We start from the raw sequence: 23,811 nt of genomic DNA, 5'->3' as shown, positions 1-23,811 counted from the left end.
GGGTATGAATTTTACAAGGCTTTACAAGACTTTATTGCCAAAGACCACAGAACAGATAAGAACTCTGAAGCTAAGCTAAGGGAAACACTGTCACCTGTCATTGAAGGACAGAAACTATTATTCCCCCTAGAAAAATGTGTTCATAAGCAAACACTTATTCTAAACAAAGTGTAAGCACATGGATTATTAGCCAACTCCAAAGCAAACTAAAAGGAGCTTTGAAATGGTGAGATTTGCAGCTGCGGGGGCGGGGAGGAGGAGATACATTCAGATGCAATCAGAGAGACTCATTAAATATAAAATACATAAAATGACAATTATACCAGAGGAAGAGAAAGGTTTTTGCTCCTTAATGTATTGCACTTGTGCAAACAGGTGATTACAATGTTGGGCTTTATGGCAAACTTGTATTAATATAAGTTAATTCCTCCACATATAGTTTCATAGTTTCTAGGGTCGGAAGGGACCTGAGCAGATCATCTAGTCCAACCCCCTGCCATGGCAGGAAAGAATACTGGGGTCAAATGACCCCAGCAAGATGTTCATCTAACCTCCTCTTAAAAACCCCCAGGGTAGGAGCCTGCACCACCTCTCCTGGAAGTTGGTTCCAGACCCTATCCGCCCTGACCGTGAAGTAGCGCCTCCTGATATCTAACCTAAACCTACCCTCTGCCAGCTTGTGACCATTATTCCTGGTCACTCCTGGTGGTGCTCGGGGGAACAGTGACTCCCCCAGTGCCTGCTGATCCCCCCTGACTAGTTTAGAACAGGCCACAAGATCCCCCCCTCAGCCTTCTCTTTTGGAGGCTGAACAGGTTCAGGTCCCGTAGCCTCTCCTCGTAGGGCCTGCCCTGCTGCCCCCTGATCATGCGAGTGGCCCTCCTCTGGACCCTCTCCATGCTGTCAACATCCCTCTTGAAGTGCGGCACCCAGAACTGGATGCAGTACTCCAGCTGCTGCCTGATCAGTGCCGCATAGAGGGGGAGGATCATCTCTTTGGACCTGCTCGAGATGCATCTGTGGATGCATGACAAGGTGCGGTTGGCCTTCCTTAGTGCCTCCCCACACTGCCGGCCCATGTTCATCTTGGAGTCAATGATGACTCCAAGATCCTTTTCCACCTCAGTGCTGACAAGAGGGGAGTTCCCCAACCTGTAGGTATGGTGCTGGTTGTTCCTCCCGAGGTGCATCACCTTGCACTTGTCTGTGCTGAAACCCATCCTATTCTCATCTGCCCACCCTTGTAACCTGTCTAGGTCTGATTGTAGCCCATTGCATCCTTCCAGTGTGCCCACGTCCCCCCACATCTTAGTGTCATCAGCAAATTTGAACAGGGTGCTTTTTACCCCCTTGTCCAAATCACTGATGAAGATGTTGAACAGTGCGGGCCCGAGGACCGAGCCCCGTGGAACCCCACTGCCCATGTCCTTCCAGGTTGAGAAGGACCCATCCACTACCACCCTCTGGGTGCGGCCCTCCAGCCAGTTGGTGGTGACCCGTTTGACTGTGTGGGTGTCTACACCACAGCCCCCCAGTTTCTTAATGAGAACGGGGTGAGAGACAGTGTCAAAAGCCTTCTGGAAATCCAGGAAGACTATATCCACTGCTGCCCCTGCATCTAATGATCTGGTGATCTGATCGTAAAAGGCCACCAGGTTGGTCTGACAGGACCTGCCACTGATGAACCCATGTTGGTTGCCCCTAAGCATGCAGTCTCCTGCTGGCCCCTCCTGGATGTGTGCCAGCATAATTTTCTCAAACAGCTTGCCTAGGATCGAGGTGAGACTAACCGGCCTATAGTTTCCCGGGTCCTCCTTCCTGCCTTTTTTGAAGATGGGGACCACATTGGCCCTCTTCCAGTCCTCCGGTACCTCACCAGAGCACCACGAGTGCTCGTAAAGTTGTGCCAGGGGACTTGCAATGACCTCGGCCAGTTCCTTTAGAACTCTAGGGTGGAGATCATCCGGGCCAGCTGACTTGAATACGTCCAACCCCTCCAGAAGCTCCCTAACTAAATCCTCGCTAACCCGTGGCCCAGGTGTGCCTCCCCCAGGGCCCGAGGGGGGCCCAGCAGGAAGGTGGCTGTTCTGGTCCCTACTTAGGAAGACAGAGGCAAAGAAATCGTTAAACGTGTTAGCTTTGCCGTCCGGTGTGACGACCAAATTTTCCAACGCGTCCTGCAAGGGCCCCACATTACCCGGGACCTTCTTTTTACCTCCTATGTATTTAAAAAAGGACTTCTTATTGTCCTTAATCTGGGAAGCTAGTCCCAGTTCCATCTCTGCCTTGGCCTTCCTAACTGCCCCCCTACATCCCCGAGCAACTACAGAATAGCCCTCCCTGGTGATGACCCCTTCTTTCCATTGGGTGTAAGCCTCCTTTTTAGCAAGGAGACATTCCCGGATGCTTTTGGTGAGCCGTGGAGGCTTGTGTGCTCTCCTGCTCCCTTTGATCCTCGTTGGGATTACCTTTCTTTGGGCTTGGAGGATCGTCTCCTTAAGGAGCGACCTCTCCTTGGACACCTGGCTCCCCTCCTGTCCGGGACCTCAGCACTTCTCCAACTATCCTCCTTAGCTCGTTGAAGTTTGCCCTCCTAAACTCTAGGGCCACTGCCTTACTGCATGCCTTGCCACCTTGTGCTGGATGGTGAATTCCAGCAGGCGATGATCGCTGTCGCCCAGGTGGTCGAGCACCCGTAGCCCCCTCACCAGGTCATCACCTGTGGCCAGCACTAGGTCCAACAAGGCGTCTCCCCTGGTGGGGCTGTGCACCTCCTGGGTTAGATGGAGGTCCTGCACTCTGGCCAAGAACCTACGTGAGCATTCAGACCTGGCTGACTGTTCTTCCCAGCAGATGTCTGGGAAGTTCAGGTCCGCCATGACTTAGCCTTCACTACCTCTGTGAGCTGACCCAAGAATTCCTGGTCAAGCTCTTCTCCCTGGTTGGGAGGTCTGTAGTAGACTCCCACCATTAAGTCTCTTTCCCCTCAACTGCCTTGTACTCTAACCCAAAGCACTTCAGAGTGCTTTGAAAGCAGCCTGAAGGACACGTAGCTTATACCCTCCTCCCACTTGATACCAGGCCCTCAGGAAATGACTATAGTTAGTGTGTTCTGAATGAAATCCCTGCTTAGTTCCTAACCAGAAGAATATACAGAGTTGAGCATACAGATGGAGAAATTAAAATTTGTAAGGAAATTCTGGACACTTAGCCTGAAGTATAAAATTTTTTGCAACTCTTTTGGCAACAGGAAGTTGGTAAGATAATACGCTTATAATAAAAATAAAATTACCTCAGTTTTACTGTAAATTGTACTCCAGTCTTCAGGACTAATGGCCTCTGTGGATGAGTTGGCATGCAAGGCTGTCGTTCTACCACAAAAGAACTGCAAGAAGAACAAGCCATGAACATTTTGATCTTTAGTAAAGGCAAGGATTTTTGTGGGTGATATATTTTACTGGAACAACTGTATGATGGGGATAGACTTAGACGAGCTTCCAAATGCAGTTCATTCTTCTTCAGATCTGAGGAAAAAGCACGACTAAAAACTGCTGCAGGGCTGTAGAACTGGCAAGGAGAAATAACCAGGGGTAGCCAGCAGACCTTGACCATTAGTAAGATATTTTTATTACAAACTTCATAACACTACTTCAGGACAAAACAGAAATTGTGTGTTGTAAATAAGTTGGATTTTAATGTTGTGACAGTAAACTGACATAGTGTGCACTTCCAATCTATTTATTCATCAGATATATTCTTAACATGGCAATTTTGAAATAAAATGTTATGTAAATCAAAAGTGTCATTCCATTAATTAATTATATCAAAGCCATCAGGAATCACTAAGTTCTTAAGGGTATGTCTTCACTGTATAATGTGTAGCTCAATAGTTACCAGAATTATTTTTGAGTGAGCTAGTAAAGGTACTGGAAGCTGTGTAACAACACTGGCCAAAGACAACTGGTTGGTATTTCTAACCAACACCACATTTTGCTGTGTAGATGCACCCTAAAGTGTTCTATGGCAGTATTGCCTATCTTAGTAACACATTATATGCAAGTAGGTGGCATCTGGGCCTTTTCACTGTTTCTAAATGGACAGGAGCCTTTTGCAAGAGTCTAGTGGCCAGGGCACTTGAGCAGGATTCAGGAAATAGGGGTCTAGTCCCCGTGCAGACAGTGGTCTGCTGTACGACCTTACACAAATCACTTTACCTCTCTGCCACTTCCTTTGTACTAGTTGTCTTGACTCTAAATTCTTTAGAGCAAGGATTGCTTCTTACTTTGTATTTGGTTAACAGGACTCCAGTCTTGGATGGAACCTCTAGATCAGTGGCTCTTCAGCACAGGCCAACAAGCAGATATTCATCTGCACAAGGTTCTATGTGGCTCTGTTACCAGTATACATCCATCTGGGAAAACTTGTCAGCTAAGGCTAAAACAAGAAAGACTAAAGGGGTAGGACTGGAGCCTGCAGGCTTACTAAAGGTACAACAAGGGTCTTTTCAATTTCGTGGGATTTTATCTAAAGAATAAGGAAAATGCTGAAAGCAGCACAAATTTAGCATGGGACTGGCTGAGAATGCAGAAGGCAATGGCAAGATGGCACTTTACACACTCACTGGTTCACAGAGGAATGAACTTTCACAGGTGACTGCTGTTGGCTGTTGCCCACAAACCACCACCCTGCCCTGCTTTCTGCTTCTCTTCAGACTAACACAGATAACTACCTCTTTCTACTCAGTGTAGAAATGAAGAGTTTCCACAGATTCACAATTACATGAAGAAAAACCAATATATGCCCTCTTACCTCTGAATTAGTTGTCTGAAAAGACTGTGAGTTCGGTCCTGCAGAACTTGTTTGTTTTTTGTGATGGGATCTGGTTCATAAGTAAACTTCTGCTCCAGTTCTTCAAGTTTTTTAAGCTGCTGGCGAACTTGCTGAAGACTCTCAGCAACAATGGTGAACCTACAATGACATGTCTTATTAGTAGGAAGACTTACACTGCAGAAGTGCTTAGATGCCCAACAGGATGCCTACAAGGCAACCTGCAGCCTGAATTCAGCCAATGGAGCCATTTATCCAGCCTTCAGATGAAGGGTCTCAGCAGCCAGATTGACCCAGCTTGGCTGAAAGGCAGGTGCACAGTCCTAGCACTGCTACTGCTTTTCCCTTCAGGGAAAACTGTCAGTTGCAGACACTCTCCCTGTGCCGCTGCTGGGAAAAGCAGTGGTGGTGGCAACACAGACCACAGCTTGAAAAGGTTGCTAAAACATTGGTACACATGGTGCAGGACAGTAGCATACAGAGATAGCCTTAACTGTTTAACTTCTCAATGGAACTTATTAGCTCAGGTACAGCGCCACAATAATGCTGTTTATACTGCTTTTGGGTCCAAAACTATCGCATGCAGAACTACCATAAGGTGTCTGTATTCTGTTGCCTTGTGCCATACAGATATATCCTAAAATGCACAGTCCATATGCAAATTGTCATGGTAAAAATTGGATGTTATGATAATGTAGTTTGTGAATAAGACAGCATAACTGCTGTCTCCTTCTTGGAGGACTTGCTTTGTATATTGGATAAGGTGCAAGTACTTGGTAAAGCTTTTTAAATGAACTGTTGTGTTGTCTTTGGTACTTCAATGGAGATTTTTTCCCCCTGCAATATATTAGCTGTGCAGCTCAAAAATAACTGAATGGAAGCAGCCATAGCAATAAAGCATGACTTGGAAAACTGCTACTGAAGTATAACAAGACAAACTATTTTCCCCTAATTAGGGCTTTGGTTTCCTGTTCTGAAATTATTTAGGCTGACTGGGACAAATAAAATGCCATTTCCTTTGAATGCCACTTCCACTGCTGTGAAAATGAGAAGTTACTAAGCTAAGTTCTTGCCTATGGACTTCACAGTTACAGTAGCATTTAGTGTGGCTTTTGGAATTTAAATGGGCACACTGCAGATAACACACAGTTATATATGAAACAGTTAATATTCCCTGCTCCCCGTTGCTTACCCAAAAAGGATTATTGCAACACAGTGTCTACTAACTTTCTTCAATTCAATGTGTGTTATTGGCTCTCCTGTGGTTTCGAAATATTAATTTTAACAACACCATATATACCATTATATTCTGGCCCACAGTTAATCTTTACAAAGCATTTATTATTTTCTAATGTTGATTTAGAAAAGTGATTCTCAACAGGGTGTCCTGCTATCTTTTCAAGGGTGCAACAGGGTGCCACACAATATTGGCACAGTTAGGTTTACAAACATGATTCACAAGATGAACTCAGAGATTTCAAATATAAAACCATAGTTCTGGTCTTTCTAATTTTTTTTGCATTAGAAAAACTGCTTGACTATCTTTTTGTAGGTAAAAAAGAGAGAAACCTAAGACCTGGTGTTTTCTGAGAGCTGTCTTGAATTTATCCAGGCATGCGTCAAGTCTAAAAAGGCTGAGAACCACTGATTTAAAAACTTACCAATTCTGCAATTGGTCAAGACAGGCATTGGGAGGACCCCCGATACAAGCAATTTGCTGTCTACGCTTCCACTCCACCAGTTCTTCATTAATCAAGGCACTTTGTGTATGCTCTGTTATGTTCAACAGATTGATTATTTTGTTCACCACTTCCTAAAGGGAAGATCAGATTGCTTTGTTTAACTATTAGCTTTATCTATCAAGAACAACAGAAAACCTCCACTCCTAGCATAACTACTCTTCTTCTACTTCAGTAGAAGAGTACTGAGATTAGCAGTAGAAATTAGCTTGCTAAATTGAGGGACTAAAAAAATAAAAATCAACTACCCACTTCTCTTGAATAACTAACTTGGGTCTCAACTGTGCAATAGCCTCCATGTTAGTGGACCACGGTGGCTACAGGGTACTCATTACAGAACTAGGGCCTTGTAATACTGTTCAGCATGTTTGACTATTCAAGATAGTTGATTAAAACACACACACACCCCACTACAACTCTTCCTTCCCACCCCTCTCCCAGGGACATCATGGAGAAATATGACTAATGAGAAATGACACATTTCCGTTCCTGTTAAGTGCACCAGCTTCAGTTGGCTAAAAAAGTGTTCAAAATAAAAGGGCTATTTTCAGTAAGAAGAAAAATCTCAAAATGTTAAATGGAATAAACTGCTTTAGGGGATTTGATTTTCAGTGACAATGTAAAGGACAATGGTGCACTTAGACTACTAAAAACAAACAAGCTTTTTCTTTTGGTTTAAAAACTTAATTTCCTTTACATCCTAAAATAACTTGACCCAATGGAAGTTAACACAAATATTCAAACTGAAGTATTAGTGTCCTCTAAAATAAATTTTAGCATTACCTTTCTCTTAAAGTCAAGTGTTAAAAACATCTTCTGGAGGACAAGTTGTTCTTTTTTATATTCATCTTGCGCCACACCATTGGGCTCATGTTCTGTGAAAGAAATCCAACAGGAAACAGACCAATATAATTGAAGGAAAATACAAAATTCTTTTTACTTTCACTTAATGACATTTGAAAGACAAGAACAAATATTGTCAATGACACACACACCATGAAAGATACTGAGCAACCCATTATTTTGGCAGGAGTGGCGAAGCTGACCTTATTTGCTGCAATTTGACTAATTTGGGAACTCCTGACAGATTTCAAGAGGGGGAATACCACTTCCTTATTTTTGTTAGAGAAGAAAAATTCAAAAGCTCTGTAGTTCCTTAGCAGCTTCATGCCGGAGTTTCATGAGTGGACTCAGACAAGGATATCAGCTAACTGTCCCAACAGGCCAATGTCCAGAGCTTAGCACACTTGCTAATCCCCAAACTCTTCTCCTTCTGAGAAAACAGTCTGGTTTGAAATCCCTCATCCACACAACTAGTACCAGCGATGTCCCAGAATGAGGTATTTCCTTCCTATGACACACACTGTATAAAAAAAAACTAACTGAACATCTCTACAGATGGCTCTCATGTCCATATCAGCAGCTTGATTAGGTTGGGCACAGTGCAATTTCACAGCTACTGCCCTTCTGCTAGTGCATACAGACTAGCTTCCATATCTCTGCACTGGGCTGTCCTTCTCCGCAGACACATTCTTACAAGAACGTATTACAACAGCAGCAACAAAACACTTTAATAGTCCAGGTCCAAATCCCATGTCACCAAACATTTCTGAACTAAAATGGTGCAGGAACACATCCCTAAATTGGTGAGACCCAAAAAAAAATTAAGCCACACTTTTCCTAGTCTTAGGGAGGTGAGGAAGAACGAATACTCCTTTTAGCAGGACTAATACTTCTTTTAGCAGAGACCAAATAGGTCCATTTTCACCCCAGAAGGAATTTCTATCTTATACGTATATCAGTAATGACTTTTTTAGTTTAAGGCATGTGGAATCACACCCTATTTGAGATTATATGTATGGTATTGGCAAGCAACTGGCTCTTTACTAAACATGTTATCAGTTGTGTATATGTGTCTGGGTCTGTGTACAGCAGTGATTCCCAACATTCACTGGCACATGGCTCAGTCAGGCTGGGCAAGTAGTGTGCTGCACTTTTTTGCTCTCCTTATCAATCTTGCTTTTTTATGGTGCCTGTATATAATGTGGGAAGGTTAGCAACCCAGACAGAATGCCTGACAGCAGGGAGATAGCTGAAGCTCCAGAGTTTGGATTTAAAAATGAACTATCACAAAATACATTGGATTTTTTGGATTTGATATTTCTAGTTATTTCAAAATGGTTTGGCTTTTTTCAAAATCAGGTTGTTCAGGTGATGGCCCACAGGGTTTTATGTGCAGTCCCTAGGTTCTCAACTGGCTGCCATCCTTCCTCAATTACTCTGCCTACAGTAGCAGGCAAAGTCTACAGGATCCCCCCTGTGACTCACTTTAACTACCACTTTGTGCCTTTGTCCCAGAAGGAAAGGGAGTGCTAGGAGCTAACACAGAGTTTGGAGCCATGTTGTGGGGAGTGGAGGGAAATCATGGCCACATGGGGGGCAGGGATGTTTCACTGCAGTGCAGCAATGGGTGCAAGTTGCACTGGGGATGGCAGGGGGTTCTGCTTGCATGCACACCTGGCTCAGTGATGGTGGGTGCATGGTGCAGCAGTTGGATGGGTGAAAGTGGAAGGCATCCATGCAGTACACCTGATGTGGACTACATTGGTGTGATTCCCAGGGGCTCTAAAGTTGGGCAGTCCTGGTTTTAACACTGTAAAACATTTACCTGTATATGATTTTTTCTTTCTTTTTTTTGTTCAGAACTTAAAGCAGAACAAAAGAAAATTATGCTATTCCCACCTGAATTTGCCCTATGTCTCTGAAGTCTGATTTCTAGAACAATCCATACCTACTGGAAATTTTTTACATACTGTATACCTCTGATAAGATTTGTCATGAATGAATCTTACCTCTGTTCTGTAAAGTTTTGCATTTGAAGTCATATTCATCTTGCACATCTTCTAGGGTCTTGATGTCTTGTTCTACTTCCTACAAAGTAAAAACACCATCAGTTGCATGTGCACCCACTTAAAAATGGAACTTATGGCATAGGCACATAAACAAGGTACTGAGAGATAAAAGGGATAGAAGTGTTACTGACAGCTAGGTACTACTCTGGTTAGTAAGTTGTAGTAGATAATAGCCAAGTCCTCAGTTAAAGAGGTCTAAGCTACTGTGGATTAACTTTCATTTATAGTAAGAGCAGGCACATAGATAATAACTGTAGAGCACTAGACATGCAGCAAAGTCCTGCTCCTTTTCCTCTACAGCACCTGGTTTGTTTGTCATGCTCTCAGACCATCTAAGACTTTTAGTGATTAATTCAATCATTATCTAACTTTTATCATAAGGCAGTTACAATCAAAAAGAAAGAAAGAAAATTCCCCAAACTTATTTGTTGCTTGTTTTCAATCTTTTCTGCCAATGGAAAAGTTATTAACAAAGTCGGCCAAGTTCAGATCTGATCGTTCCATGCTTCCAAGGAGATCAGGGGAACCTGTACATTAATTATATAGAGGTAGAGTTTAACCTCCAGATGTCACTTAAATATGGAAAATCAAATGCTCAATCCTTGTTCAGGAATAAGAACTGGAGCATCTGGCCTATAGAAAATAATTGTTTTTTTATATCAAACAAGATTGGCTGGGGAGGGCAGTGTGACGGAGCAGCTTTAGAGCTCTTTCACTTTAAGGGCTGGAGCAGGCGGCCGCCAGGTGGCTGACTGTGGTGGCCATTTTCAAACAGGCCAGAAAGGCAGCAGTCTGGGTTGAGCAGTCAAGGAGGTAATATCAGGCTGAGTTGTTCCTGGGCCAGTTGGAGGTAAGGGCAGGAGTTATGGGAAGGCTTGGAGGCTCCTGGTCTGGGGCATGACCTAAAACTGCACCCTGCTGGGATAGGGAAGCCTGGTGGGGCTGTCAGTGGTGTGGCAGCCCCCACATAATTACCAGGATTGAACACCTCCCCAGTGTAAGGCAGGTTGGGGTTCCTAAACCCTAGCCCCCGCCATCTGGTGGGTTGGGAGAGTGTGTGATGGTAGGTAGGCCAGGTAAGCTTCTTGAAGTGCCTGAGCCTGTAAGGAGGGGAGCCCTGAGCCCTGTGAGGGAAAGGGCAGAGTTGTAGGGCCAGCTAAGCTTATGAGGAAGCAGCTGAGTCCAAGGGGGTGTTTGGCCCCAGGCCCCAAAGGAAGGGGTGGAGTGTTGGCCCAGGAAGGTGCACAGAGGCCTGGTGAGGGGCCAGGGCAGAGTTAGCTTGGTGTAAGGTGATCAGGCAGCTGCCACTCAAATGAGGGCTGCAAGAGGGGCCCAACAGGCTGGGCTAGTGCTGCTTGAAGTGTGAGAGGACAAGCCTAATGATCTCTGTGGAAGTAGGGCAGTATGTATGCGGCCTAGAGGGCTGAATGAAAGAGGCCCTTGTGAGAGGGGGGTGGTATGTTAGAGACCTTACAAAGGTCTGGATTCAGCCTGGCTGTGAGCTATAATAGCATAATATCTGCGAGACATGGAACACTTAAGGGGTGGCTGGAGCATGTAAACTTTTCCCTGTTACAATTAGGGCATTTGAAGGGCAGCCTCTCACCTATTTAACATCCTAAGTATTTAACAACAGTGTGGCAGGTGAGCAAAGGGGGTGGTTTGCTCAGAGATGGGGGTAGGCCAGAGCAAACATCAAGCCTGGAAGTTGCCCTTCTCACAGGAAGGGAGAGAACTTGATTTGCTTCATACTGAGAGTCTATCCTCTATCCTTCTTAGCAAAGAATGATTTCTCAAAATATTTCCTTCTCTTATAGTACTGTCTTGTTTGAAAGGGAACAAAAATATTCTCCTCATGTTTGAAACTTCTTAGACATTTTATTTGGTATTACCAAAATATTCAGGTCTAAGCAAAAGAGTTATCTATGTGAGTGTTAGTAATGCTAGATAATGACTTAGTTTTATGCAGTGTTTTTGTACCCCGGTGTTGTTGTTTTTTAAGCTGAAAACAAAACAGTTTTATTCATAACTACCTTGTCCAGGAGCTTTAATTCAAAACTATACTTAAGATTCAGGAAGTAAGACCATGGAAACATTTTTTTTCTCATTAGAAATGGATGTATATCACCCAGCAAAACCCAAGTGACAGTCTTTTACTTACCACCACGTTGTTCTTCACGCTCTTGACTTTTCTGTCAAGCTCCTTCTGTTTGTCTAGCATTACAGTATTAGGTATGTTTCCCACCTGCCTCTGCAGCAGTGCAGAGAAGAACAAAAAAAAACAAAAACAAAAGTGAATCAAATCAGTGTTGACATAGAAAATAAATCTGTGTCTCTTGGCCTTGATTACTACCATATTTTTTGCATAACCCATGCCACTAAATAAGATGCATACCTTATTTGTGGGAAGGCAAAATTGAGGTTTTTTTTCCCCAGAGTTGTGGCTGCATGGAGAAGGGACAGAGCCTACACATTGGCTCATTTCCCTCTCCCTTCCCTGCTCGGGTGACAACTACAATTGTAACCCATTCACAAATGAATTGGTGGCTTTTACCTAAGCAGGAAAGGGGATTGAGCTGAAGAACAGGCTCTGTCCCTGCTCCAGTTCAGCCATGAAAGGATTAAAACTGCAACTACTGCTGAAGACTGGCCTCCACTCCTCCCTCCATGTAGTAAATGGGGAGAAGTGGGGGAAGGAACAATGAGGAAAAACAACAGCAGTCATCCTACAGCATTTCCATGCTTCTATTCCAGGCAGGCCCCAAAGGAAGGGGTGGAGTGTTGGCCCAGGAAGAGGCACAAAGGCCTGGTGCCCTTCATTCCAAAATCGGCTTCCCTGCTTAAAACATGCACCCCAATTTTGGGGAACTGATTTCTGAAGGAAAGGTACATGGCATATGTAAGGAAATATGTTGTCCTGTCTCAGTGTCCTACATTACACTGAGATGAGACCTCTAACAAAGTACAGTTATTATAGTCTTTTTCTGCCAGTTCATGAACTGTTAGTATATATTATCTCCAGAAATGTCTAAAAGTAAGTAACATCATGGATGTTTAAGGGACTAAGTGGTTGAAAATATCTAGAACTTTGCTTTTTTTCCGTTTTTTTTTTGTATTGTACCACAATTTTAAGAGAGAAACATCTGAGACAGCTATTTTTTTTTGTTTGACTTGATTTCTGTGCAGACACAGCTAATAGCTAGAACCACTCAGTGTGGAAACAAATGTCACCTGATGTCTCATTTGTGCCACCATAAAATTTTTCTATGGCAGCAGAACTGCTGAGCAAATACACATCATTACCCTTTGTTGCTCCACATGAAAGAAAAATCAGTGGTGCAACAAAAAGCTGTAATAAACTCTGCTACTTTATTTCAGTGGACATCTACCTTGTTAGCACCTTCCCCACTCACCCAGATCCGTAGGTCCAGCTGGCTGGGGAAAACCGCTTCCCTGTGACTTTGGGAACAGGTCTGGCTGAGCACGGAAAGTGGGGAAATCACATTGCCCCTTGTCCTACACCATCAAGGGTGGGGAAAAGGGGTGACCTGTGTTTCATCCAGTGAAGTGGATCAGCTATTTCACAACAAATGCATCATAGCACAACTAACTTGCTTTGTTTGGTGATGTCTATTTCTAGCCTTAGTTGTTTGCATATGAAACCTGAGCAACTGTGGGTACAGCTGACTGCGCAGGGCTCTTGGGTGCACATAGTTTGGATGTAATTATTTAAAAACTAGATCCAAAATATTATCCACGGAATGAGGATTATGACATACATTAACTCAGTGATTCCCAACTGGGGTAATCGGATATCCTCTTAAGGTGCCATGCAATCTTAGCACTGTTAAGTACAGACACACCTACATGTGGTTCAAAACAAACCCAGAGATTTCAATTGGGAATCCATGGCAGAAATCGTCACTCTGACCTGATGTCACCTTTCTGAGTGCTTTGCAACAGAGGAATTGCTATATTTTTCTGTAGTCAAAAACAAGTGAAAGCTAAGACTGGCATTTTCCAAGCAGTGACCTTGAATCTAATGAGGCAAAGAACCACTGAGTTAACCAAACCAACAGCAAATTCCTTTGTCCTTAAAATACCATGGCTGAGGGACATTTCTGGACTCTTCAAACACAGGGCAATCTCTGTGTTGTAAAAACCACAGTTTTATTAAGTTAGTTGCTCAGTTTCCCCAAGAAGTATACATTTTTCTAACCTTGTCATATAGTTCCATTTCTGTGGATTTCAGTAAAATCATTAAAATTTCTTCCACCTACTTTCTGTGATGTGATATTATATAGATACTCCAGAAGCAAAAGGAAGTCCCACAAAACATACGCATGTGTATTTTGAATTTTATTTATTTTTGGTTGCAGGATATATTAAGCTCAATTCATCATAAAAAAACAGATGGAGCTTTTGTAGTCAAAGGCCAGCCAAACCCAGTAGGCTATCACATCAAATTAATTATTTCTTGATGAATCAAGATTTTTTTTTAATTACAATATTATTGCTGATGGCTTTACCTTTTGCAGCATCAGTTTTATTTCTGCCTGAAATGTATTGTTTGTTTCTCTTCATTACACAGACTGCTTGGGGGGGCGGGGAGGAGCAAAGAGATCTACCACCACAGATAACAACAAAGGGAAGGAACATTGTGGTGGCTACTCTACCTTTTTACCTATTAATTTAGTACAGAGAGGAAAGCTCCACAAAAATATTTTAAAGAGTTGATGGAAAAAGGTAGTATGTGGTATCAAAAATAGGTGAACAGAAGGAAGACAAATGGTCAACGTAAGGTAGGTGTAGAAGTAAAATGCAAAAAGGAGGAAGGCTAGATAGACTCCCACCAATATTGAAGGGATTGGCCAAGGCAAAGATAATCAGATGATGGATTGTTATAATATAGTTTGATGGGAAAAATCACACCACTTTAGACTCTATTGTTAAAGTAAAACACCAACACAGTAAAGTCTCATTTGGAAAGGTTTCTTTCTTTTAATCTAATGCTTGATCAGATTATGAAGGCACCTTGGGATATTAATGTTGTCCAAGGAACAAAGTTCACTTCACAACCATTAAATTATACCTACCCAAATGAGCAATGTAAAACAAACCACACGCTTCTGGGATAGATGTTTGTGGCAGGCAATCAGGCAATTTATCAGCTTCCTCTTTTAAAACAGGAGCCAGAGGAAAGAGGACCATTAAACAAACATATGGTGCTTGTTTTAATTTGACAATGACAATGTGTACTAATGACTGCAGCTGCAACTGACACTGGAAAATGGACTTACCTGGTCTGATGACTGGGCACTGGTCAATATTTTCCTTTCTTCCTTCAGGCAGTTGTAGATTATCATTGCCATGTGTATTGGATCTTCTTGAAAGTTATCCTAGATTTGTGGTGTTAAAAACAGCCCATTGTTAACACAAACACAAAACACTCCAACTCTCATCCCATTGACCAAACCAACATGCAACAAGTTTGGCCAAAGTGCAGTGGATGTGCTGTGCCTCCAGGGGACAGACTGCATTTGCCAGAACACGGTGTCCACCAGAACTATAGAAAGTATGAATCAGCATCACCCTTTTCAGGAATGCAAGAGCCACTCCACCTGCTCTGTCCCTGGAGCTTTCCCCAGATACTCTGGGGAAAGTATTTGGGGAAAGCTCCTTCACTGATGTAGCTGCTGGCTTCACGTGTTGGTTGCAAAACTCAACATATGGCTCTTGCTCAAGACTGGAGTTATGGCTCGGCACAAATCCAGGTGTCGCATTTGAGATATGCAGAAAGCATTTCTATAGGGCTAATGGTGACCACCACTTTATCTGGAAGAGCACTGCCTGATGCAAAAGTTAACTGTATAAAGCTGGTTGTGCAGGAAGTGAGGGCAAAAAGGCTGTTAGGAGGGCCTCACTCTCTCTGTCAAGGAGCACGGTTCTATAGTAGCCTTTTCAGCATACTTTTGGAAAAAAATGCTCAGGCTTGTATAAAAAGAGCAGGACTGTGGCCAGGGAATTCACAAACTAGTAAATCCACTAAATCCATCTTCTGTATCATCCTCCATTATATCAATTGTCATCTTGCTTTATTACCTTTCCTCTTATTTGCTTTTTTTTCCTTATATCCTATATGACAGCTATGTTACTAAAACTGTTGTCATTTCTGCTCATGTTATTAGAAGTTAATGAAATCTCTAGTCTATAAAAACAAACCATTATCTCAATATAATTCTACAGAACAAATCTTTGTAAAGCTACATCTTGTTCCTGTGATGATGATTATTCATTGCTTGGTACAAAAGGTATAAACCAGTGGTTCTCAATCTTTTCAGATTTGAGGCACCCTTCAGAAAATACCAGCTCTTTTTCTTTCTTTTTTCCCCCCACCACCCTCCCTGGAACAGTATTTTGGACTACAGAAAAAAAAAAGAGCAGCTCTTCTATTGTGCAGAGCTCAAAAAGGCAACAACAGGTCAGAATGGTTTTTAACACTACAGCTTCCTACTTTATAACTTTGGGTTTATCTTACACATTTTGTTTGCAGACTTAACAGTATTAACATTGTGTGGCACCCCAGGATTTCACAGACATTAGGGCTGGAAGGGACCTCGGAAGATCATCAAGTCCAGCCCCCTGCCCAAAGGGTAGGATCCCAGCAAGATAAGCATCCAATTTGCTCTTGAAGGTGTTCAATGTAGGTACCTGAACCACCTCCAATGGCAGGCTGTTCCAGACCTTGGGGGCTTGGACAGTAAAGAAATTCTTCCTTATGTCCAGCCTGAAACGGTCTTGTAATAGTTTATGACTGTTTGACCTAGTCATCCCTTGGGGTGCTCTGGTGAACAAATGTTCCCCCAGTTCCTGGTGGTCACCCCTGATAAACTTATAGGTGGCCATCAGATCACCCCTGAGCCTGTGCTTTTCCAGGCTAAAGAGCCCCATGGCTCTCAGCCTGTCTCCATAAGGTCTGTTTTCCTGACCTCTGATCATGCGTGTGGCTCTTCTCTGGACTCTCTCAAGCTTCTCCACATCCTTTTTGAATTGTGGAGCCCAAAACTGGATGCAGCACTCCAGCTGCGGCCTCACGAAGGCCGAGTACAAGGGGAGAATGACGTCCCAGGATTTGCTTGAGAAGCATCTATGGATGCAAGCCAGCATTTTGGTTGCTTTACTAGCCGCAGTGTCACATTGCAGGCTCATGTTCATCTTGTGGTCCATGATGACCCCCAAGTCTCTTTCTTCCGCAGTGCTAGCCAGCGTAGCACTGCCAAGCCTATAAGGATGCTGCAGGTTTTTCTTCCCAAGGTGGAGAACCTTGCATTTTTTGGTGTTAAACACCATCAGGTTCTCATCCGCCCATTTGCTGAGCCTGTCCAGGTCAGCCTGGATCACCCGCCTGTCTTCTGGTATGGATGCTTTGCCCCAAAGATTGGTGTCATCAGAGAATTTGGCCAGTCCACTTGTGACTCCAGTGCCCACATCATTAATGAAGATGTTGAACAATATGGGTGCAAGGACAAAGCCTTGGGGGACCTCTGAAAGGATCTCAAGGCATCCCAGAGTGTCACAGCACCCTGGTTGAAGATCAATGCTACAGATCAAATCAACAACACTGCAGGTTGTAATGCTACAACTGTTATGTCTGCATGTTTCTGTAGCCATAAAAATGTAGCAAAACCACTCTAACTTTAACCCTGCTTTTATCCAGGGCCAGATCTGCCTTTGTACTATTACAGGTAACAGTTGTAACAACTGTTGAGCACTCCCAGGACACTGCTCCCCCTTTCAAGTGCCTAAAAAGTATATTTATTTTGTATCCAAGTTATACAGTATTGTTTTATGTGAAGTCTATAACCACCTTCTAAAGTGCAGATTGAATCAATTTATTAATGGGACCACGGGAATGTTTATATTGATCAAAAATTAGTTAAAATTAAGTTGTCTAGCCTCGTGTCCTGCTACGTTTTACTGCTGCAAAATCGCATCAGAAAACAATTTTTTTTTTCTTTCCTTCATTGCTTTATTGAAAACCCACAGGAAAAACTAATAAAAACATGAAACTGAACTTAAACAAATTGCTGACACAATAGATCTAGTAAAATATAATTAAAGTGTTATGGTTTTCTCAAGAGTTACTTAGAACATTGGCAAGCTAAAGGAAAAAATTCAAGCAAAGTGTAACTTTTTTTTCTTAAGTTTGAAGAATTGTTTATTTAATGTAATGTGGTGGGTTTTTTTCCCCCTCCCTATGGTCCTGACATCTGCCTCTGTGAATACATAAACCAGTAGATAAGTATACATCAGATATACCTGAAGATTACGTTTGCTTTTCCTTATGTTGTGTTGCAGCAAAAAGTTGTTCTCTATCAGAAAACGACTGAACTGATCATCTAGCTGTGACAGGAGATCGTGGAACAGCACTGTAGCAAATGAAACATTGTTGGCTGCATGCTCCCTACAATATTTAAAAACAAATTGTAATATTGGTTAAGTGCACAATTAAGCAGTTATTTAATATATTTAGAAGGAAATACTTTTTTAAGGCTCTGGGGTCTTATTTTTGAGAGCATGAAGGAGGCAGAGCACTTAACCACCAAGAGGAATCTGAGCCTTGATCTCTGGATTTTTGCAGAATTATTGACCTAGCTATAAATGGGTACCTGGTCATTCAGGCCAGGGGAAGTCAAAGGTGGCTGGATGCGAAAGCAGCCATATCACTCTTGCCTGTGACTAGCTACAGAACTAGTATGCCTTAACCACGCAGCTCCTATGAGCTACTAGACCTGGGGTGGGCCTTTTACTTTCCCCCTCTCCCCACCCTCCTCCTCAAGAATTATCTATACAGGCAGTCCTCAACTTGTAACATTTCAAGTTGCAACGTTTTTCACTTACAATATTTATAAATTGACACCCTGTTTCAAATTTCTGATATCAGTTTTGATCTTACAATGCTTGATCTGACGCCAGGCCATGCCAGCAAACAAATTTGCTGGGTTGCCCATCCCCCCTGGAGAACATCTGTCCAAACTTCCTTGGACGTTTCCTTTAAGAAAGCAAACCTCAGCCTAAACTCCTGAGAAGACTCCAGCCAAGAGCCCTTCAAAAAGTCCAGGAAAGTTACCTCGAAGAAGTCCTTCCAAATCAATATGATTGCTATTTACAATATAATCGTATTGATGTAGCTATATTACTCATCTATAATTGATCGAGTACAAAATTCTGTTATTTTTGGTGTAAACAGGGTATTGGGCCTTGGTTCAGCAACCAATCTCCCATTTATAATACTGTTTCCTAGGGAAAATTGGTTCCGAGTTGTAACATTTCAACTTAAGACGTCGTTTTCAGGAACCAGTTGTGTCATAAGTCCGAGGACTGCCTGTATTTCACCCGATTCCATTCTCTCTCTAAATTGCTTAATCCTTCATTCTCATCTCTAATGAAGTAATATTGTATTTCTTTCTTTTACTTGGATAACTCTTGCAACACTGCCTCCCTATAGATTATCTATTCTTCAAAGTTTACTAGTGGAAGAACTTGTTTGATTCTTCTCCATTAAGAGGACTGACAGGCTCTTCCTGGTGAAGAAACCAAAACATGACCCAGATGTGTACACCTAATGGAGAATAGTGACTATCAGCCACATAGAGAACTACTAAATGTCTGTTCCTACTAGCCACTGGTTACTCAAACAAAGGTTTATCTAGCAGCTTGCTTCCCTAGTATTATCCTGTCCTGCACAGCTGCTTGCTCTACCATTACAAAGGTACACTGGTCAATTAGTTTAACGGTAAATTTCTATCACAGTACTTTACTCTCACCAGTCTTGGTTTTCCAGCCATTGTGCCAGATACTGTCTGATTTCCATAGGAAAGCTGTCATCGTACAGCTGGTGTACTTGTTCCAAGAATTTGGAATCGAGTTGCTGCAACTGATACCACTGTGTCATCCTGCAAAGTCAAGATGGATAGAAATTAATTAAAATTGCAACCAACTTTGCTGTACAAGATATCATCAGAAGTGGTGGAAATCTACCCTAAATTGAAGCTTTGGTTGAGAGTGGGTTTTTTAAATTCTTATTTTAAGGGGTATATTCATGTGTGTGGAATATCATTTCCCAACTAGCTCTAATTTTAATAGAGCTTAATAAAGATTCAAAACAAAGTCATAATTCTAAGGAAAATTTTTACTTGAATTAACATTTAAAATTGTCTTTAGAAATTGACAAAGAGAAGACAAAGCTCTTCTTCCCCACCTCTCACCCCCTAATTCTGTGTGCATTTCACATCACTGGAACAAGTTACTTAAGGATATAGTGGATTGTTTCTAACTTCAAACCTTTATGTCAAGATTAGATGCTTTCTAAAATAGGAGCTCTACCTCACCTAGGAACTATGGGTTAGACACAAGAATCTCTTTGAATTTCTATCTGACTCTTTGTATAACAAAGGCCATAATCACAATGCCTGTTCTGACCTCACTAGTCACTTAGAAGCTTTTATATCCACTTAGGCAAACAGGGCTCTTTGGGTAAATCTGATATCTTTTATTAGACCAGGTCAAATAGTTGCAAAAATTCTTCTTGGCAAGCTTTTGGGTATACCCTTCGTCAGGCTGAGGAAACATCTGAGCGCACACCAACTGCAGATACCCTTCATCAGGCTGAGGAAGTATTTATACCCAAAAGCTTGCCAAGAAGAATTTTTGCAACCATTTTATGACCTGGTCTAATAAAAGATAGCAGATTTACCCAAAGAACCTTGTCTGCCCATGTCCTTAGATCAACACGGCTACAACCTATCCCCCTGCTTATATCCACTTAGGCACCTGAGCAAGTGAACTACTGCTTTTGAAAAATGACCCATTGATTACATTTTTTTTTAAATCACACTTTGCGTTTAAATAACTAAAAGCCCGTATTTTAATTTGATGGTGTTTGCTTACTATTTGTATCTGTATATTGCTAGAAGGATTAAATGAGCCTGCTTCATTACAACAGTTCTCCTTCAGGGTTACCATTAGTTTATTTACAGTTTCACAGGACTAGCACAATGCTATGACATTCTGATTGCTTCGTGTATCAGAATGTTAAAAGCTGCTAAAATTCATTCTCTGAGTTTTAAAAATGAGTTCTAAAATCTTCTTCCCAGACAGCAACTCAGATACTTACATCCACTAGTAAAGCAAATACCCTGGGTATCAAATCCTTTCTGGCTCCTGCTCCCAAAACCTTGCAGAGTCGCATCTTCAGCACAAGACCTCCTCCACAGCATAAGCCTTGTAGTATGATGGGACCCTGAGATCAGGGGGAAACTTCAATGTGCTAGGACTAAAATTTTTGCCCTGACTCAAGGAAAGGTTTGTAGATGCAGGGATCTGTGGTTCTATATTCTGGATAGCCTGTAAAGCTGGTGCAGAAAAGCTGTGGTCACTATTACAGGAGAAAATCAAGTAGCACACACTGGATGTCCCAGAGCCTGCTGCTATTCTGAGAACTGAACTTAATTGCCACTGTGACACATACAGTCATTCCTGACACTGAATAAGCACTTTGCTTTATTTCTGTGGTATTAATTCAGTCATTCATATTTTGTGACAGATGTCAATTTGTTGGTTTTATTTCCTTGATTGTTGGCCATTTAGTTCCTGTCTTCTGTCTCAATTATCTACAAAGTGATTATCTATTAATCACATTACTTCTAGCAGTTAAAAACAATAAGGTAGTTTTGTGCAAATTCTTCAAGATACTTGTATATGGCTGTTCAGCTTCAATCTCTTTGTTCAGAACTAAATTGCATGATAATGAGACATGGAAAATCCTGATGATTATGCCTGGAGATATAGATATATATCTAGCTATATCTCTATATCTATATCTATATATCTATATAATAGATATATAGATAGATATATATATATAATCTCTCTCTCTCTCTCGATAGATAGATACATAGATAGACAGATATCTATCTATCTATATATCTATATATATATCGCTAGCTAGCTATATCTAGCTATATCTATATCTAGCTAGATATCTATATCTAATAGATATCTAGCTAGATATCTAATCTCTCTCTCTCTCTCTCTCTATATATATATATATAGAGAGAGAGAGAGAGAGAGAGATCGATCTATATCTAGCTATATATCTATATCTCTATAGATATCTATAGATATCTAGCTAGATATATATAATCGATATCTATATCTATCGATGTCTATATCTATATCTATACCGATGTCTATATCTATATATCTATCTAGCTATAGATAGATAGATCTACCTATATAAATAAAAAGTAAGTTAGTCAGATGTTTCATATATTTCACAGACGTTAGGGCTGGAAGGGACCTTGGAAGATCATCGAGTCCAGCCCCTCGCCCCAGGGGCAGGAAGTCAGCAGGGATCATAGGATCCCAGCAAGGTAAACATCCTAATGTCTCTTGAAGGTGTTCAAAGTAGGTGCTTGAGCCACCTCCAGCGGCAGTCTATTCCAAACCTTGGGAGCTCAGACAGTAAAGAAGTTCTTTCTTATCTCCAGCCTGAAACGGTCATGGATGAGTTTGTGACCTTCGATCTTGTCATCCCTTGGGTTGCTCTGGTGAACAGATGTTCCCCCAGATCCTGGTGAACACCCCTGATAAACTTATAGGAGGCCACCAAATCACCCCTGAGCCTGCACTTTTCCAGGCTGAAGAGTCCCGTGGCTCTCAGCCTCTCATCATAAGGTCTGCTTTCCTGATCTCTGATCATGCGTGTGGCTTTCCTCTGCACCCTCTCACGCTTCTCCACATCCTTTTTGAATTGTGGGGCCCCAAAATGTTGCATCAACTGAGTTTGCTTCTGGGTTTTCAGTGGCACACTCCTTGCCAAATGTTTTTTTGTAATGTTTTTGGAAACTCATGGAACAAGCCAAGAGAACTTTATTTACATGTAGGAAGGCAAACAAACAAAGCTGTAAACACAGGGCTGTTCAATGTTCATGTGAACCAGTGATTGTCAAGCAGGGTCCCATGGGTGTAAATGTTGATAGTGGGGGGTACAACTCTGTGCTGCCACTGCCCTGGCGCTGGCACTGACTGGGCTGCAGCCCTGTGGTCAGCACAGAAATTGCACTGCTGCAGCTGGGCCCTGGCTTTGCCTAGGCTGCAGCCTGTGCCTTCCCACTAGCATAGAAATCTGAGAAGACACAGCCCCGCCCCTCGCTGTGCCTCCCCAGTGTGTTGCCAGTGCAGCCTGAGTTGCCTTTCAGACCCTCTCAAGGCTGCCTGGCAATACTAGCAAATGCCGTTCCCAAGACAAATCCAGAATGGATTTCAACTGGGATTCACGGGGCTCAAACCCATTGCTGGCAGTGGCAGGCATTCCTTAAATGGTATTTTTCTGGAGGCAGGAAAGGGCAAGCTGAGACCTGGCATCTCCCAAAGGTAGCCTGGGACTATGGGGGGGTCTTGGGTCTAAACCAGTTGAAAACCACTGAGGTAACCCAACGAAAACAAGGGTGGGGAGGTGCCACATTTCTGGATGCTTAGAGTCACTGACGACTGGCTACAAAGGATGACGATGACTATAGGTTCGTTATAATTGTTCATTATGGATTATTATTAGCTCCTTCTAGTTATTACTAGCATTATTCCATTATTATTGTTCTATTGCTAATAATAACTGCTGTTGTTGTTAGTCAGCCTGGTGCTGCTGGCACCTCCCCTGCGGCCGCCCCAGCCCAGCGGTGCTCCCCTCTGCCCCCGGCTCTCCGTGGTCCTGGGAGCGACGAGAGCGCGACCGACCGCCTGCACCCCGCGGCCCGCCCCGCCCGCCCGCCCCGGGGGGCGCAGAGTCCCCGGCCCCAGGCACTCACGCGGCGGTGCGGTGCGGTCGGGCCAGGCAGGAACAGGCTCGGGGACGTCGCAAAGCGAAAGTGTCACAGTCACAGAAATAGGCCCGGAGCGGCCCCGCCTACCGGCCAATCACGAGCTGCGAGCCGGCTCTGCAGCCAATCAGAGCGCTTTCCTGACGGGGTTCCCCCCCCCCCCCCGAGTCCTACTGCTGGCTGTTCCGAGCTGGCGCTGCCCGCCCCCGGCTGCCGCCCGGATGGCAGGAGCCGGCCAGCGCGTGGTGGCTGCTCCCTGTCTAGGAGCTGCCCGGGCGCCGGGCGGGTGAAGGGCTGGGCAGGTCCTGCTGGGGCATCGGGGCGGGCACCGCCACTGGCGCTGACCTAGCAATAAGAAGGAAAATATGATCAAGTGGGTGTTAGCCTGAGGTCCCGGGACACTGCATCTAGGGCAGTGGTTCATTTTCACAGCAGTGCGGGGCTGGAAGGGAC

General features: G+C 43.2%; 1 protein-coding gene across 1 annotated transcript in view; it reads right to left on the bottom strand.

Annotated features, from left to right (window-relative positions):
* STAT1 (signal transducer and activator of transcription 1) overlaps positions 1-23,432 on the bottom strand; it is a 40,302-nt gene extending 16,870 nt beyond the window's left edge. Inside the window, exons 1-10 of the mRNA XM_090045225.1 lie at positions 23,347-23,432; positions 19,306-19,434; positions 17,798-17,942; positions 14,779-14,877; positions 11,640-11,729; positions 9,419-9,497; positions 7,350-7,441; positions 6,489-6,640; positions 4,810-4,968; positions 3,293-3,385 (exon numbers count right to left, since the gene is read on the bottom strand). Of these exons, the coding sequence (XP_089901351.1) occupies positions 3,293-3,385; positions 4,810-4,968; positions 6,489-6,640; positions 7,350-7,441; positions 9,419-9,497; positions 11,640-11,729; positions 14,779-14,877; positions 17,798-17,942; positions 19,306-19,433 (1,037 nt within the window). The 5' untranslated portion in view covers position 19,434; positions 23,347-23,432. The remainder of the gene's footprint in view (positions 1-3,292; positions 3,386-4,809; positions 4,969-6,488; positions 6,641-7,349; positions 7,442-9,418; positions 9,498-11,639; positions 11,730-14,778; positions 14,878-17,797; positions 17,943-19,305; positions 19,435-23,346) is intronic.
* Between the last annotated feature and the right edge of the window lie 379 nt (positions 23,433-23,811).

The sequence above is a fragment of the Crocodylus siamensis genome, chromosome 4 (assembly GCF_052110815.1).
Source record: "Crocodylus siamensis isolate JL-2025a chromosome 4, ASM5211081v1, whole genome shotgun sequence".
NCBI lineage: Eukaryota > Metazoa > Chordata > Crocodylia > Crocodylidae > Crocodylus > Crocodylus siamensis.
The sequence above is the reverse complement of the archived record's forward strand: the minus strand, read 5'-3'. Positions and strand labels throughout refer to the sequence as shown.